The sequence below is a fragment of the Rhinoderma darwinii genome, chromosome 4 (genome assembly GCF_050947455.1).
Source record: "Rhinoderma darwinii isolate aRhiDar2 chromosome 4, aRhiDar2.hap1, whole genome shotgun sequence".
Lineage (NCBI taxonomy): Eukaryota > Metazoa > Chordata > Amphibia > Anura > Rhinodermatidae > Rhinoderma > Rhinoderma darwinii.
In genome coordinates this window covers 161,930,820-161,949,257 of record NC_134690.1, presented here as the reverse complement: position 1 = coordinate 161,949,257, position 18,438 = coordinate 161,930,820, and the positions used below count along the sequence as shown (strand labels likewise).

The window sequence follows — 18,438 nt, the reverse complement described above, 5'->3', positions numbered from 1 at the left end:
GTGTATCTTTACCGAAAAGCTGGTATTCCGAACACCACAAGAAAATGTAGTTTTATGTAGAATTACCCCCAATCTCCTTCTATCCCAACCCAACGTTTATTCATTTGGCGCCTAGGCTGTAACATTTTCTCTATCTAGTGGCTCAATGTTCACATTTTCCTCTACATGTTGGCTGAAAAAGATATGCCTGCATTATCCCAACTAAGAGCCCCCTGGTTATCCAGCTGTTGAAAGCTCTGGCCATCAGCCTGGCAGAGGCAGACAGGTGGTGCAGCCAAGGAAATGTAGTATTACATGGTGCTCATTCGATACATGGTCACACTGAGCCTACCAGGGGCATCCACTTGAGACTACCCCATGTGATCTAATAGCGCACGTGTAAAGGGGTTACCTGGTTGGGATATTATTTGCTAATAGTAAAAATGACACTTTCTTTTCATGTCTGTAAGCCATAATAATTAAAAGAAAGCAGTGTGCATTTAGTTGTGACGAACACCTTAATAGTGAATACGTTTTTCTAACACAAGTGTCAGCCACTGTATCGGTTATTTTCCTGAAGTTTTTGTAAGCGCCAACATTGCCAAGGCAAAGCCGCGCTCTATAAACTGATTTCTTTATGATTTTCTAATCCGTTGTATAACTAAATGCAGGTTTTGTTAATATATATAGCTTATTTATTAGCACAAATACATTTTTTTTATTTTACATACAATGAGGCGCTTATATCACCCTGTCAAAATAGTGCCAGACTGACTTGTTGCTAGGGATACGCAGCCTAACAACTCAGAGCTTTTTATAAATTTTACTCAAGTAGTTCTAGGCTGTATAAGAAGAGAAGGGGCAAGGAGGCTCGACCACGCTTAAATCCTGCTGTGGTGGCTTATTGAAAGAGGGGTTTTATTTATATATATATATTCTAAGAATTGAGGCAGCACGCCAAAGTAGTGAATAAATAAGAAGAACCTGAGGTTTAAAGATCCGTGTAAAGCGGGATCGAAATTCTTCCTGCCTGTGGGGTGAATAAACGCACCTCTTATTTTTCATTCACTACTTTGGCGTGCTGCCTCAATTATTTTTTTTACCTCCTGTCTATCTGAGGGCTCATAGCCCGAGCCTAGGTGGAGTTGCACCCACTACTAGAGCTGTGCTGGCAGCACCCCGTTGTACTTGGTGAATAAGCAAGTGGACTTGATTCACCTCTGCAACGTTTCAGCCCAATGCGGCCTATCTCAAGCAATGTACCAGAGTGCTGTCATTCTTTGCTTATTCTATACCTTGTTTGGATACTGGATTGGTGTTCAAGGACTTGTACCCGACTCCTCTATTACACAGTGATGCTGTGTGTGTATGTGTGTGTGTGTGTGTGTGTGTGTGTATATGTGTGTGTATGTATGTGTGTGTATGTCTATATATGTGCGTATGCCTATATGTGTGTGTGTGTGTATATATATATATATATATATATATATATATATTACACATTTGTATATACAGTTAGGTCCAGAATTATTTGGACAGTGACACAAGTTTTGCCATTTTAGCTGTTTACCAAAACATATTGAATATACAGTTATATAATCATTATGGGCTTAAAATGCAGACTCTCCGCTTTAATTTGAGGGTATTCACGTCCTAATTTTAGGAAGGGTTTAGGAATTACAGCTTTTTAATATGTAGCTGCCTCTTTTTCAAGGGACCAAAGGTAATTGGACAATTATCTCAAAATCTATTTAATGGACTGCATGGGCTATTCCCTCATTAATCAATCATCAATTAGGCAGGTAAAAGGTTTGGAGTTGATTCCAGGTGTGGCATTTGCATTTGGAAGCTGTTGCTGTGAACCCACAACATAAGGTCAAAGGAGCTCTCAATGCAAGTGAAACAGACCATCGTCAGGCTTAAAAAATGAAGAAATCCATCAGAGAGAGAGCACAGATGTTAGGAATGGCCAAATCAACAGTTTGGTACATTCTTGAAAAAAAAGAGCGCACTGGTGATCTCATGAACTCCAAAACGCCTGGACGTCCACTGAAAACAACAGTGGTAGATGATCGCAGAATCCTTTCCATGGTGAAGAAAAACCCCTTCACAACATCTACCCAAGTGAAGAACACTCTCCTGGAAGTAGGTGGATCCGTATCTAAGTCTACCATAAAGAGAAGACTTCATGAGAGCAAATACTCACTCAAAAATAGAAAGGCCAGATTTGACTTTGCCAAACAACATCTAAAAAAGCCAGCCCAGTTCTGGAACGGCATTCTTTGGACAGATTAAACTAAGATCAACCTGTACCAGGATGATGGGAGGAAGGAAGTATGGAGAAGGCTTGGAACGGCTCATGTTTCAAAGCACACCACATACTCTGTAAACCATGGTCTAGGCAGTGTGATGGCATGGGCATGCATGGCTGCCAAAGACACTGGGTCACCAATGTTTATTGATGATGTGACTGAAGACAGAAGTAGCCGGATGAATTCTGAAGTCTTCAGGGATATACTTTCTGCTCAGATTCAACCAAATGCAGCATGGTTGATTGGACGTCGCCTCACAGTACAGATGGACATTGACCCAAAACATACTGCGAAAGCAACCCAGGAGTTTTTAAGGCAAAGAAGTGGAATATTCTGCAATGGCCAAGTCAATCACCAGATCTCAACCCGATCGAGCAAGCATTTCACTTGCTTAAGACAAAAGTTAAGGCAGAAAGACACACAAACAAGCAACAACAGAAGACAGCTGCAGTAAATGCCGGGCAAATCATCACAAAGGAGGAAACCCAGCGTTTGCCTGAAGTCTGGAACCCATGGACATCACCAGGCATTGCCTGCAAAGGATTCTCTGCAAAGTATTAAAAAAAAACATTTTATTTATGTTAATTTGTCAAACTACATTTGAGCCCCTGAAATGAGGAGGCTGTGTAGAAAAATGGTTGTGATTCCTAAACATTTCACAGGATATTTTTGTTGAACCCCTTGAATTAAACCTGAAAGTCTATACTTCAATTGCATTTCCGTTTCATTTCAAATCCAATGTGGTGACATGGAGAGCCCAAATCGTGAAGATTGTATCACTGTCCAAATAATTCTGGAACTAACTGTATGTATGTGTGTGTGTATATATGTGTGTATGTATGTAATGGAGGGCAGGGAGATTTAACTGCTCCTGGTGCTGTTTATTCTGATGCAGCGCTGTAAAAAGGCTACTGCATCAGAATAAAGTCTGTTAGTGGCCGCCGTAAAAAGACCTATGGGCAGTCACTAACGGGTTAATAGTATTTTATAGATTAACGAAACAATGAAGTACAATCTTTTATATGCTCAAATTGGTGGCCCTCACTATTTACATGTTCTAGTTTTTACACTCAAGCACACTTTGGCGCAAAGTTCTTTATTGGCAATAAATTCTTGGCATGCTTCTTTAATTAATTGAATCAGGTTATCAACCGTGCGTGGTTTTCTTGAATATACCTTATCTTTGATAACTCCAAAATAAAAAGTCCAGCGGGGTAAAGTCTAGTGATCGTGGCCATCCAACCAGGCTTAGTCTACCTATCAACCTATTGGGTAATTTTGCCTCAAAATTAAACACCGCTAAAGCATAGTGAGGAGTGGCTCCATCTTGCTGAAAATAGAAGTATTCATGTTCCAACTGTAATTGTGTTATTACATTTTCTTGGAGCATGTTAAGGTACAGGTCTAAGGTTGTATTGTAGAAGATAGGTCCAATTACCCCTTTACATGAAAGGACCGCCCAAATTGTAACCCCAGGTTGATTCAACTGTTCAATTGCTGCAATGGGGTTTTCTGTTGAGTAATAAACACAGTTGTGCCTAAAAACCGCTCATGAAAGTTTGAAGTTTGTTTCATCAGATCAAGTTATTTTTCTAATAATGTCATCTCCCTGTGTTTCTTCATTCAAAATTGTAAGCGCTGTCCTGCATCATCCTTTAATAATCTATGGACTAACCTTGGCCGATACATTTTCAGCCCTAAGTGTTGCGTTAGACGACCCAAAGATCTACGGGAAATGTCTAACTCTTTAGAAGCTCTTTTTTTTAAAAAAACAAAAACTTTTGGGGCTTTGAGTAAATGCCAGTGCCAATAACATTTCACTTTCATCAGTAGTAGCACTCACTGCTCGACCTTGATCTGTCAATTTTGTCTTGTATACGGTATACTGATAGTCTAGTTGACGGAGGTGTTGCAAATTCTTCTTCCCATTTCTGTTGAACCTTTTTAGCGTTCTCTGCCTTCCAATATTGTTTGATTATCCATTTTTATTTATCTGTTACATTACCAGCCATACTTAATTATCTGAATAATGAAATAGAAATATTGGGGGAGATTTATCAAACATCTAAGCACAGAAATTTTTTGGTTTCAACTTTCTGGTTTGTTATGCAATTACTGTGACAGTCTTTTGGAACACACCTCAGACCCATGTATTCTTCTTCTTTAATTTTGCATTTGTCTTATATTCTAAAGTATAATTTTAAAATCTGCATGAAATATGTAATTTTTAATATTTTAAATACATCTAGTTTAGCCTAAGCACAGTGTGTCTTAAGACTCTGGTGGGGAAAGAATGCTTTGAGCTCACCCTTTTTAAAAGTGAGCTGGCAACTGGGAAGAGTTAATGTTTTCCAAATGTCCTCGTCATTTCACTTCTGTGCCATGCTGGAATGATTTCTGGTCAGTCGCCTGTCTAGTTCTCTGTTGCAAAGGTTCTATTCTGAGCAGATCGCCATTCCTCCCCGCACTTCACAGTGTAATCTTACAAGAGAGTGTTAATCTGTACATTTCATTGCATGCCAATACAGACATGCTGATGTTTTTTTAGAGAGTGTTATTAATTGATGAGATAACTGACACCAACCGCATAGTGTGTTGTGAAACCAAAGTATGCTGTGATATATGTGTATATTTAGAATGAACAGAATGTACTACCTTCCATCATCGTCTAGCAGTTAAGATCATGATATACAGCTTTTATGTTAATAATTCAAGAATTATTTTATATTTCTTTTGTTAATCAAAAAATTGCAACTAAAGTACTGACAGCAGTTCAACAATTGTATATTCTTGATGCTTTCTCCGCATCAAAACAACATCCATATGTAGCCGTCTTTACCTTGACTTTTAACGCATTAAATAAACAATGGCTAGATCTCTTATCTTGACTTTTTCAATGGCTTTTGTTGTGTGATATCACGATGTAGCGTGTTATCAGAGTCAAGTTAAACATGGCTACATCCGTAAACAGAAGCATAATAGTTTTAGTTAATTCATGTTCCTTAAAAGAATTTGGTTCATATCGGGATCATCCCATTTTTCCACACACAAACTATTGTCATCTAAGCTAGCGAAAAGTGAAGGAAATTGCCTTGCATTCAGTAACTGGTGACCGTATTTCCATTGGTGGATCATTTTGGTGTTTTAATGAGTCTCTTTTAATTTATGAGCAGCTGCACCCACAAAATGTCCCCAAAGTTCTGACTGAGGTGCTGAAGGCAAGCAAACGTGATTGTTTGGCGAAGTTCACACTGCCATTAGTATAGGTTTACCTCTCTTCCGTCAGAGGAAGAGAGGATCGAAAGATGAAACGAAATGCAACGGTTCCGTTAGTTACCATTGATTTAAATGGTAATTCTTTTGTTTCAGTTGCTTTCCGTTTGTCTCCGTTCGCTAGGTTTCAGTTGTTTGGGTTTTTTTCGGAAGCAAAAGTGCAGTCTGCAGAACTTTGGTTTCCGTGAAAAAACAAGTAAACCTAGCGAACGGAGACAAACGAAAAGCAACTGAAAAAAAATTACCATTGAAATCAATGGTAATTCTAACGGAACCGTTGCTTTCTGTTTAATATCTCGATCCTCTTCCTCTGACGGAACAGCGGTAAACGGAGAGTAACGGTTGTTTGAAAGAAGCCTTACAGATCTTCTCGAAGACTTTTATACTTCGGTCTAGCTAGAGCATTTTATATCCTGTCTGCAATATCCATCTTGAAAATGCCTTCTAGAGCTACGAACATATATTGTAAGAAATCCATATACATATAGCTGGAGGCAGCAACCATAATCCATATAGTTGTGGATCATACACATATGGTTTACAGTGAATTATTTGGTATAGATTACATATACATGCACTATAAAGATATAGCAGTATTTATCTTGACTTTTAGCGCATTAAATACAGACTTTACATTATCTACAGATGTAGCCGTCTTTATCTTGACTTTTAAGGCATTAAATACACAGTGGCAAGATCATTTATCGTGACTTTTCAATGGCTATATCACGCTACAGCAAGTTATCGGAGTCCAGAGAAAGATGGCTACATCCGTAAATCACGGAAAATTAAATTTTACGTATGTCAGTAACAAGTAACATGTTGATGTGCATTTAGTTGTGCATACAGATGCAGCAATCATTAACTTGACACTTGCGCGTTAAAGAGGCTCTGTCACCAGATTTTGCAGCCCCTATCTGCTATTGCAGCAGATAGGCGCTGCAATGTAGATTACAGTAACGTTTTTATTTTTAAAAAACTAGCATTTTTGGCCAAGTTATGACCATTTTCGTATTTATGCAAATGAGGCTTGCAAAAGTACAACTGGGCGTGTTGAAAAGTAAAAGTACAACTGGGCGTGTATTATGTGCGTACATCGGGGCGTGTTTACTACTTTTACTAGCTGGGCTTTCTGATGAGAAGTATCATCCACTTCTCTTCAGAACGCCCAGCTTCTGGCAGTGCAGCACTGTGACGTCACTCACAGGTCCTGCATCGTGTCGACACCAGAGGCTACAGTTGATTCTGCAGCAGCATCAGCATTTGCAGGTAAGTAGCTACATCGACTTACCTGCAAACGTCGATGCTGCTGCAGAATCATCTGTAGCCTCTGGTGTCGATGTGTCCTCGCTCGTCTGACACGATGCAGGACCTGTGAGTGACGTCACAGATCTGCACTGCCAGAAGCTGGGCGTTGTGAAGAGAAGTGGCTGATACTTCTATGCACAACGCCCAGCTAGTAAAAGTAGTAAACACGCCCCGATGTACGCACATAATACACGCCCAGTTGTACTTTTACTTTTCAACACGCCCAGTTGTACTTTTGCAAGCCTCATTTGCATAAATACGAAAATGGTCATAACTTGGCCAAAAATGCTCGTTTTTAAAAAATAAAAACGTTACTGTAATCTACATTGCAGCGCCTATCTGCTGCAATAGCAGATAGGGGCTGCAAAATCTGGTGACAGAGCCTCTTTAAATACACTGTGGCAAGAAAGTTTACCTTGAGTTTTTCAATGGCTTTTTAATGACTTTTGTTGTGTTATGTCATAACTTCATCATTTATCGGGGTCAAGTTCTAGATTGCTACATCTGTATATTGTCAGCCCATTTCATATTTGTGCACTTGTAGCTTCTGTTATGACTAAGGAAAAGATGTCATAGGCAGTGGGAATTCTGCATTCAAAAGGGCAGTGTAGATTTGTGGTTGTTGGTTTTTGTTTTTTTATATGTATAATGGATTGTGCAGATTGTTTTAAGTACATTCTGTGCTGAAATGGAACTAAAGGGTGTTGTGTACATCAGCACAAGACCGAGGTGTCATCATTGCACAAAAGGCGTGCCACTGGGGTGATCTGTCAGTCTGATGTCTGACTACATATGTGATCCTCACAGCTGGGAGGCAGCTCACATTCCGCTTGGCATCTTCCCATGATAGACCATTCCCTCTATCAGTACAATTTCATAACTGACATAGGTACTAGTATCACTATTTGCTTCTGAGATATAACTTTAAAATAAAACCCTGTTCCGCTCGCTGTCTTGCAGTTCTGAGGTTTTGCTTCTCATAAAGGCATCCAAAATAATATATAGTATATCAAAAGATGTAGTTAAGCTCAGTTTGTCATTTAACACAACTCCATTTGTCATGGGACAGCAGGTTAATCTACATATAATAAACCATTAAATGATAAGTTCAGCTCTGATACTTCTGTATTTCTTCTGTAGCACAACTGGCATGGTTTGCCAACTGGCAACCTGAACAATTTTTATAATGGAGTGGCAGCGCTAGCTAAGAACAATGGCTCCTATGTAGATTTTTATTGCACAGTGACAATCTTGTCCACCCGCTGTGCATGCTACTGTAATAGTGCCCCCTTCTTTCATGTGATTCAGCGGGTTCAGTGGTCAGAACCCCACCAATCATAAAATGGTGGCATATTCTAACGATATGCTGTCACTTGTCATGATGGTAATATCCCTTTAAGCAGTTATTATACAAAACAAGGACAAAATGGAGAAAATACTTATTACTTGGTTTTAAAAAATTCATTTGGTTTTAAATAGATTTCACTATAAAGTGTCTTTTATGTATAATGTGTGTGTCAACACAATGTCCTAGTTTTCAACTTGAAAAATAAAACTCTGGTTAGGAAACAAGGATTCCGAAAAGTCATCCCAGTGGAAGGTATTTATTAAGGGAAAAAATCTATTTAAAAATGATGGCTATTTTGGTAGCTTATGGGACTTTTTCATATGTTTAGGTTGGTATCTGTCCAAGTTCAGTATAATTACATCCCTTGAATCGCGAAACAACTGAAGTTTTCATCTGAAATGATCCACTATGGTAAATTATAGATGGCGGAATGATGAAATGGTTTAATGGAAGAAGTGCGAAATACGGCAACTGTTTTTAATGCTGTTGGTCAATAGTGCCTATGCCCAGTCTGGGTATCTGCCATCGATGGCTGCTGCTTTTTTCTTGCAAATAAAATGCTAGGTTATGAAGTTAAAAAGAGAAAATTGCTATCTATGGGATAATAGGTAAGAGAACATGAGACAAGGTTGGACAGACCTCGACCCGCTACCTGCTAACAGTATATAAAAATATGTGGCCTGCGTGGTTCAGGATAGTTGCATCAAGCCAGTCGTTTTATACTGGTACCGGGGTTGGGGTCTGTCATCTAGAAGTAAACATTATTGAACCGCTCGTGTAAAGAGAATATTTATAGGAAAGCTTTTGTAATGAACGTCTCCTACTATAGTTAGCCAAAATGTTTATCAATGAACTCGGCCGTGTCTAAACCGGTCACTGCTCGGAGAACAGTATGTCAGCAGGATGTCATGTTTTGTCACAATCTGATCTGTCGTCTTTTGCACCTTTCAGTATGCCATTGAGTAAATAAGGATTCTGATACCTGGTGACCTTTATTTACAGCCAAATAATATTGATACTGCACTGTCATTAAAGTTTGCGGTGTTTGTCTTTTGCAGCGCACGCTGGAGCAATGCAATGTCTGTGCCAAGCCGATCATGGAGAGGATCCTGAGAGCTACCGGCAAAGCCTATCACCCGCAGTGCTTCATTTGTGTGGTGTGTTTCCGCAGTCTGGATGGCATTCCTTTCACCGTGGATGCGTCTGGCCACATTCACTGCATCGAGGATTTCCACAAGTATGATTTTATGTTTCCTCTAGATTATAGAAACACAGGGGTAAAATTCGGACTATTCATTCCTAAGTACCGTTCTAACATATTGTGAAACACTTGTCCAAATAAATATGCCCATTTTTTCCGAAGCTAAAGTATTGAGCATCAGCGGTATACCACTGACATATACATCAAATTATTAAAAGGAAAGTACACGCAAGGTTCTGAAGGTTCTTAACCGCCTTGATATTTTTTTTTGTGTTGGAGTCTCTAGCAGCAGAAGCGCATAGAAAGGGGTTGTCAGACATAACTCCAATATGTGAATAAAAAAAATGAACGGCCCTGCGTGGTCTGGGAGATTCCTATGGGCTTTGCGAGGTTGCAGGGCTTCTCCCACTCTTTTATGTCAGCATATTTTAGGCTAACAAACGTTTTGGCACCACTAGTTAGCGATCGGGTAAAGGAATATGTTCATACCGGTGAGATGGATCATAGGGCTCGCATCATGGTAAAAAATAACGTTTTATTCTGAGGTGCGCCATATGCTAATTAGGTTGGATAGTCCCACATCTAGAGCTACAACCGCTCCCCTCACCAGTGTGATTGGCTCTGCTTGTATGACTATATATACTAGCAGATCCCTCAATCAACTGCGGAGGGGATGGGGAGTGGTTGGAGCGCACACCAACGGCGCACAGCAGAATAAAAGTAATTTTTTACCCTGGTGCAAGCCCTATGATCCACCTTACTAGTATGTACATCTTCCTTACCCTATCGCTAACCAGCAGTGCCAGCTATTTGTTAGCCTAAAACGTGTAGACAAGACTCCCTTTTAAGGCAAGGACGGCATTTGGCCAGAGTGCCCCAAAAATAGTATTGATGGGCCAAGACCTTAATGTTTTTGGCCATGTATTAAAGTGACAAATAACATTGACATATTTGATTACTTTTAATGGATATATTAGCACTTTCTAATAATAATATCCACATAATGCTTTAGTACATCACTGTGTTACAATGTATGGACAAAAAGTATTGTGGCCTAGGATTCTTATGGCTGTTAGTGCACATTACACCCCTCAATAACTGCAGGAAATCAAAACTGACATCTGTAAGTTTATATCTCGTAACTTTGTCTTCAAATTCAAGAGAAAATGTAATTAGAGCGCTCTGACAGAAATGACTTTAGACTGCTGCTGAAATCTATCTCGCCAAACTGACATCACAGAGAGGAACAAAGCTTTTACACAAGCCAGACATATCGCTCGTACTTGGGATGACGAGGATGAATCCTAATGAGTAGGCCTGCACAGTATGGCTTCACTATAGAACCAAGTTGCTTTTGTGCCAAAGTTGGACATGTTCCATTCATGTCACATTGGAAACAGAACTGCTGCAGCTTGTCAGACTGTAAGCTTCACAACTTTCAATATTACTCCATGTACACACATTTATTTATTTTTTGTCACCATTAAATACATTCAATGCCATGTTACCCAAAAAATTAAATATTGTAGAATAATAAAGGGAAGAAATGGTTGCGGCCAGAAGTTTGAGGGAGAGCAGGTACGAAGTGGTTGTACTCTTGTTAACTGCTTTAAGCGTTCAGAGAGAAGACAACTGTACATTAAAAAAAATCTGTTGACCCAACCATACTGTGCAACTAGTCATTTATTTATATACTTCCAGATTTCAAACTTTTATATAAATATGGCGTTTTTATGTTTTGTCTGAGGTTTTTGTTTAAATCAAAATAGATAAAACTTACACATGAGCACCTGGCCCCTAATGTGTGACCCCTCCCCAGAAGACTCCAGCATGTCTCTAGCAAAGACTGACAGATGAAGAGAATTTAGTAACTGATCAACTCCATTTTTAATAAATTTTGCATCCGTGTGTCTCAAAATTTAAATCCATTTCCCGGCCGTCTGACCGTTTTCAACCACCATTTGCCATCTGTTTTTCATTAGCGTTAAAGAAATCGATGAATTTTATTTGTTAGGTTTTTTTTTTGTACAAGCAATCTGAAAACACCACAGTGCCCATGTAGGTAGTGATGCAATACCACTGTAGATAGTGCCACAGTGCCCACATAGTGCCACAGTTCCGTCTGTAGATAGTGCCCACATAGTGCCATACACAGTGCCCATGTAGTTAGCGCCGCACCCCCCTGTTGATAGCATCACACCCTCCGTAGATAGCGCCACCCCCCCTGTAGATGGCGCCACCCCCCCTGTAGATGGCGCCACCCCCCCTGTAGATGGTGCCACCCCCTCCTGTAGATGGTGCCACCCCCCCTGTAGGTGGCGCCACCCTCCCCGTAGGTGGCGCCACCCTCCCCGTAGGTGGCGCCACCCTCCCCGTAGGTGGCGCCACCCTCCCCGTGGATAGCACCCCTTGCCTGTAGATCACACCACTGTAGCTCCCTGTAGAAGCGGAATCCCTCTGGCCATGGATTTCTGCTCCTAGAGAGAGTCATTGATGTCTCTGTCCATGTATGGACAGTGACGTCGGGGGCTAACTTTAAAAGCAGAATACCCTGCCAGGCCGTCGTCTGCGCTCTGGCTGGGGATTCCTCTGCTAGAGAGAGCCTTTAATGACATTGTCCAAACGGACAGTGACGTCATGCACTCTAGAAGCAGAATCCCCGGCCAGAGCGATCTGACACTGGGGATTCCGCTCCTAGAGGGAGTTTAGGTGGCGCTTTCTACAGCTGGACGTTTGCGATCTGCAGAGGGTATGGTGCTATCTGCAAGGGCTTGGCACTATCTACAGCGGGGATGGAGAGATGTCAGGGGTTACCTCTAGGTGAGGGGATTTAGCTACTGGAAGGAGCTTAGGCAGTGCTATCTACAGGGGGTTGTGTGTGGTGCTATCTAGAGTGGGGGGTGTATTCCGGAGCTTCCAAAGCCCCGGCAGACATGAGAGTGCAGCGCTGCTCACACTGAAGCAGCACTGCACTCAATAAACCCCGTTCCAGGCTGCCGATGTTTGTATACGTGACAACTGCACGTGGCATCGACAGTTGGAACGTATATAGCCGCATGGCAGTTGTGAAGGGATTAATGTGCTTACGTATTCACCCCCTGAATGTCAATCCCATGTGGAGCCCCAGATGCAAGTGTTTTGGGGTATGTCTACCTGCTTTCTTTCACTTATTGTGAGGCACGAGGTGTGATTAATTTAACCTCCATGTGCCTCACATTAATAATAATTAACCCCATCATGTACCTTACACATTAACTCATTATGACTAAGAAACATGATGGGTTTAATTACTATTAATGTGAGGAATATTCAAAATTCATAATCGCACCTCACGCCTCACATCAAAAAACTGAAGAACTTTTTGTTTTTATTACTTTTGGCAAAGTATTGGTTTGGTATCGAGATCGCAATACTAAAAGAAGTATCGGTATCTAAGTCCAAATTCTGGTTTCGTGACATCCCTAGTATAAACCAGTGTTCTGCATTGTAACTATACAGGAATCTTTCAGAGCCAGTAAGAAGGAAATAAACTAACTGGTAAAAGGGCTGTCCTCTCTATCCTGTAATCTTGCCTCCATGCCGATGATTGACAACTGCACCCGCCCCCGACATCCTCCGAATCTTGCTCCAAATTCTGCGCATTCAGTGTATTGTCCAGCAAATGTGCAGAATGGAGCCCTATTCTCCCCTCTGGCTTGACTGTGTGACCACGCATTTCCCGGGCTTGCGTAACACCTTCACATGCTTTCACCTCGGATCCCGCAAGACTGGTGCATGCGCTGTCACACAGTGAAGCCAGAGGGAAGTAGAAGGCTAGATTTTGTGCATTTTCTGGACAATACCCTGAATGCGCAGGTGCAGGATTGACAGGGGCACGGGCTGACAATCCGGGTAAAGGAGGTGCGGTTTACTGTGAAAATTATGAGAACGCCGGACTCTAACGAAAAACTCTCAGCAGACTCGTTTCTGTTTATTAACATACGGTGCCGGAAAAGTTCGGGGACTGATTGTAGAGGTTTAGGTGCTCCTTTACACGCAATTTGGGATCGAAGGTACATGGTTTTTTTTCTACACTTATGGACTATATGCGTCGTTAGGGGGGAGGAATCACATGTTGGTGACAGGTTCCCTTTAAGGTTCTTAGAAACCAGGCCCTAAGTTCTAGAACGTTATTACTAGAATATTATACATACTCTTTTTCATAAAACAATTAAGAATCCAGCTGTCTCTGCTGCGCTCTTTTTACTTCATTTATGCGTTCGGTTTCTTGGATAAGTGCGAAATACATCTTTATTTGTGGCCAGGGAAATGAAAACTTTTTTCTCCCCTAATCCATTTAATCCCTGGGTGGTGTGTTTAAATCCTGGGTAGCTTGATATGAATTTCCTAAGACTGACTTTCTTTCTTTGATCTCTCTTTTTTATTTAAATGTCCTAAAGCCTTAAAATCTCAAGGGATGCATCTTGTGTGTGTTATTTTCTATGCTGTAGCCAATTGAAAGCACATATATTTTGTTATGGTAGAATAAGTTGTGCTGTGTAAAGTGGAACGGCCTTTTAGGCACTGAAATCAAATTTTTTTTAAGGGGCTGCACCAGTGACCAGACTTTTCAAATAGGATGATACAGTTACGTAAATAATTCCTTCTATTCAGTCATAATAAAATACACACCAATATGATCACAGCACTTTACTGACTGAAAAAATGACAAGTGAAGAGTTTAATAAGGATTATAATGGACAGGATGATGCTGAGTAGTTTAAAAGGTCATATATACTATAAGCGTAGTGCCCTAATTTATATGGGGTAGAACACTTGTCCAGAAAGTCATAAATCATATCTATTCTACCTAGTAGATCTTTACATTTGTAGAACCTCTTTTACAAGGAAAGCTCCACACCAGAGAGATGCAATTTAAAAAAAAAAAAAATTTCCTCCTTTTTTAGGAAATTTGCTCCGAGGTGTTCCGTGTGTAGGGAACCGATAATGCCTGCTCCTGGCCAGGAGGAAACGGTTCGTATTGTAGCATTGGATCGTGACTTCCATGTTCAGTGTTACCGCTGTGAGGTACGTTCTTCTAGGAGAAGATGCTGATCGTTCTCTTCATGTGTACATTCAGTTTTGATATATTAATATGGGTGATCTCCTCTACAGGATTGTGGAAGCCTTCTATCAGAAGGGGAAAATCAAGGCTGCTACCCACTAGATGGACACATCCTTTGCAAGTCCTGCAACGCTGCACGTATCCAGGCTCTTACTGCCAAGTCCAGCACCGACCTGTGAATGAATCGCACCTCTACTTGAATGCTAGGAACGTCCTTAATGCTTTTCATTGCTCCTCTCAAGTCAACAGCTGCCTCTATGGTCAGGTTCATATTGACACAATGTACAACTCCTTGCACAGCCACATTGGAAGCAGGTCTCACATTTCTAGTTATTCCACTCACTCTTCATACATTACATTACACGTAATATTTAAAAACGTCAGCCGCTAAGTTAAGTCTTGTATTTTGTGCATGTTAACTCCTGGTTATTGCAGTTGGTGCACTAGTAACCTATAACTAAATAAAGCAGGAGGTGTTTTGCTGCAGAGGAACGTGATCATCTTTACTAGTTGTTGGCGATGGATACCTATGAGCTGTGTTTTTTACCTGAACTATGCCAATATTACAAAGCACATCTGCTGCTGTTGTGAGGGAGAACATTTCTCCACAATGTAGGCTGTTTCCGATCATTCGGTTCCTCTTTTTATATGGCTTTGCTTCTCTATATAGCACACCGCTTCTGCTGGTGATGGCATTTTCTGGTATAGGTTGTTGTAAATGTGCTTAATCAGTGGTACGTGGTTATGAATCTGCAAGCACTAAAGCATTTTTCCAGGTTAAGTATGTCGCGCAATTGAGAACTGAATGCTGCAAAACTATTAGTGGTATGACTGTGATCCAGGGATATGCAAAGCGAACAAGGTGCCTTAACGTTATTTCCAGGTCCTATTACTCAGGCTTTGTGAGGAGAGGAGACATTATTTAGGAAGCACAGCTTGGGAATCTAGAATAGAAGAATAGGAATGCTGTGCAATACTAAGCCCAGTCCTACAGTCGGTCCTTAGTGTCTACCATACAATAGGTGGGCATTATGACCGGAATGTGATGGGCTTTACTCAATCCTCCCTCTTTAACTTTCATTTATATTACAGACCCACTTTGGAGTTGCCAATGAGGCTACACTAAATATAGTCCTTCCTTTGCTCTGTTCCAGACACACATTATTAGTATACATTTTCGTCCTAAAAAGGTAGACAAGTGCCTAAAGTCACTTTGCCTTATCATATTGTATTCCTTAGCATATACTGTAAGCTCATGCAAGTATAAACTATGGAAATGAGAAGCACGTACATTATGGTTCCAAAAATTATAATATATATATTTTTTGTATACAGTATCTTACGTTTTATAGAAGAGAATAAAGTGTTTGCCAATATACTCATTGTGCCTTTTGTAGAGGAGAGCTGTGATCTATTTTTCCCAAGGTATAACCTATATGTGTAGAAATGTCCCTTTTAAAGACATGTTTGAATAGGTACATTTGCATAAACGTCAATGTGTTTGTGCAATTAAAAAAGAGAAAACTGTCTGTTATACAGGTGAGAGCAAGTGCCATGTTAGAAAGGTCCAAGGCACCGCCGGGTAAATTTCCTAATTCTTTCGGCACTCAGGCCTTCCGCAGCTTGAAGAAGACCTGCGGCCTGAAACGTTGTTATGAGCTTTTGCGCTCCATAATAAAGAACCAAGAAATTGACCGTACCTGGCGATGCCTTTGACCTTTCTTGGATGTTGACTCTTATGGTGGATCTAGGTGGAACCCATTCCTAAATTAGCACGCCTTGATCTAATCTGGTGCTCACGATTCCTATTTGGATACACCACAGTGAGCGTTTTTGTTATGTCATTCTTTCTAGGTCTTGACTAGATTAGGGTTTCCAAAGAATTACTGTAAACCTGTCCAATGTTCTCAGAGCTGCCATACTGAACGTTTTAAGTGTTGTAGTGGTTTTTGTAATAAGGTATTAAACTGTGATCGCTGTATTGTCTTCAGACCTCTACGTCTGGTTCATCTGCCTCCTATTTGGTGTGTGTATGGATTCACACTAAAATGTTAGCACATTTCATCATACAGACAGGACCTATTTTCATATATAACATGGCTCATCAGAGGAAAAATCTAGTCTTTTTCTATTGAAAATCTAGTTATCCTTAACCAATACACCAATTTTAGCATGATTTGGTTATCTACATTATTTGTTATCTACACATAGTTAGGGGCAGACATTTTGTAGGCCAAGCCAATATCTAAAGTAGTGCCGCCTCAGTCATCAGCTGAATGTAGCTGCTACAAAAAGAAAATCCCACAACTTTATGGCCTTAGTGCAAAGGTGTTCCCCATTTTTTGAGGGCTGTCTTAATATTTAGTAAAGACAAAGGAAACCTGTGTTTAAAGAAATATATTCATTAAATTAAACCCAACATTGATCTTCAACTAGTATTATGGTTTCAAGATCTCTGCTTGCAGGTATTGCGCAGGACCTTTAATTGGTTACTGCCAGTGAATAGAAATCTGTCCTGATTATGTAGCAATCCTGTTCACACTGGTGCATGGCTTGTTACAGTACCGTTATCAAAACTGTCTTATATATGTAACGAGACCTGCACGTGACCAGGACCGATTTGTATCCACTAGAATTGAACAATGTTGTTTTCCGGACTGCAAGCAGAGATGATTTGATACAGAAAGTATAATCGAAAATTGTATAACTTTTCATTACACAATGAATAAACTTTATTTGTTGAAACTGTAATAGTCTTTTACTAAAAGAATATCCAGATCAACTGCTGAATTGTTCAATGCATAAAATGTACCCATCCTATAGCTGCTGAACAGGTACTGTACCTTCTATCTGACGTTCTCCTGAAGAAAAGTTTACACAAATGTTTGAGCCATGTGCCAATATCCGGTAGCCTTAGAACTACGCATATTGCCATATTTTTATTCTGTTTTTGACTTTGAACCACGTGGTGGCTGCAGGTCTTGGCTCCCTAATCCCTGTTAAGTATGTGAGTGTATCTTTCCATTGTTGCCTAGACAAATATCGGACATCTTTTTTTTGTTTTTATATATTTATATTTATATATATATATATATATATATATATATATATATATATATATATATATATTCTGTATGTGTAACTGTGGATTCTTGTGTCATGCTGCAAACCATTTTACCTGTGACTTTACTTTTTACCTAGCGCAGCAGCAGGACTAAGCAATGGTGTGAAGATCCTACTATATTGCATTACATGAGTCTTTATTGCTAGCTGTACAATAAATAAGTAAGAAAGAAGTTATGTCTGGTAGATCCAGGTCTACTGCTATATTCACAACCACAGAATTTGTGCTAAACTGGCCTGTTATGATCTACTGTATGAAAGAAATGCATCTGTTTGTACGTGTATTTATGGTCAACAGTAATGAATTATGTCACTAAGAGGGATATCTTATATTCCTGAGATTACACGTGGCAACAGGACACCAGTGCAGCATTGGACCACCTCCACTCATGTTCACTTGACCAGTAGTGACCCGTGCATGCCCTCCGATTATGTGGTCGCATCTGCCAACACTTTGCAGTCGGACAGTGCTACTATAGGAATAATGAACACTCTGTTCCATACAGTGATCCCCACACTTCAAATAGTATATGCTTTTACTTCTGCCGTTGTCGTCTTTCACCAATAATCTTCTAGTGAAGACTCCTAAACTTCAGCCAATAAAAGCGACATCAGGCGTTTCAGCCGTTATAATGGTTAAGTGTTTCCTAAATATTTGTACCAGAATTTTTCCATTTTGTAATACTCCATATTATGACTCCAATTCTTTTTGCTTTGGTGCAGAGAATCACTCTCAACACCCTTATTGCCTTTTCCAATTAACCTGTTGTGACTGTATGTGTTTACATTG

General features: G+C 40.2%; 1 protein-coding gene across 1 annotated transcript in view; it reads left to right on the top strand.

Annotated features, from left to right (window-relative positions):
• The window catches only part of LOC142759528 (lipoma-preferred partner homolog), a 206,891-nt gene extending 189,615 nt beyond the window's left edge, over positions 1-17,276 (top strand). The window contains exons 7-9 of the mRNA XM_075861791.1: positions 9,279-9,457; positions 14,368-14,488; positions 14,576-17,276. Of these exons, the coding sequence (XP_075717906.1) occupies positions 9,279-9,457; positions 14,368-14,488; positions 14,576-14,704 (429 nt within the window). The 3' untranslated portion in view covers positions 14,705-17,276. The remainder of the gene's footprint in view (positions 1-9,278; positions 9,458-14,367; positions 14,489-14,575) is intronic.
• The last annotated feature ends 1,162 nt before the right edge of the window (positions 17,277-18,438 follow it).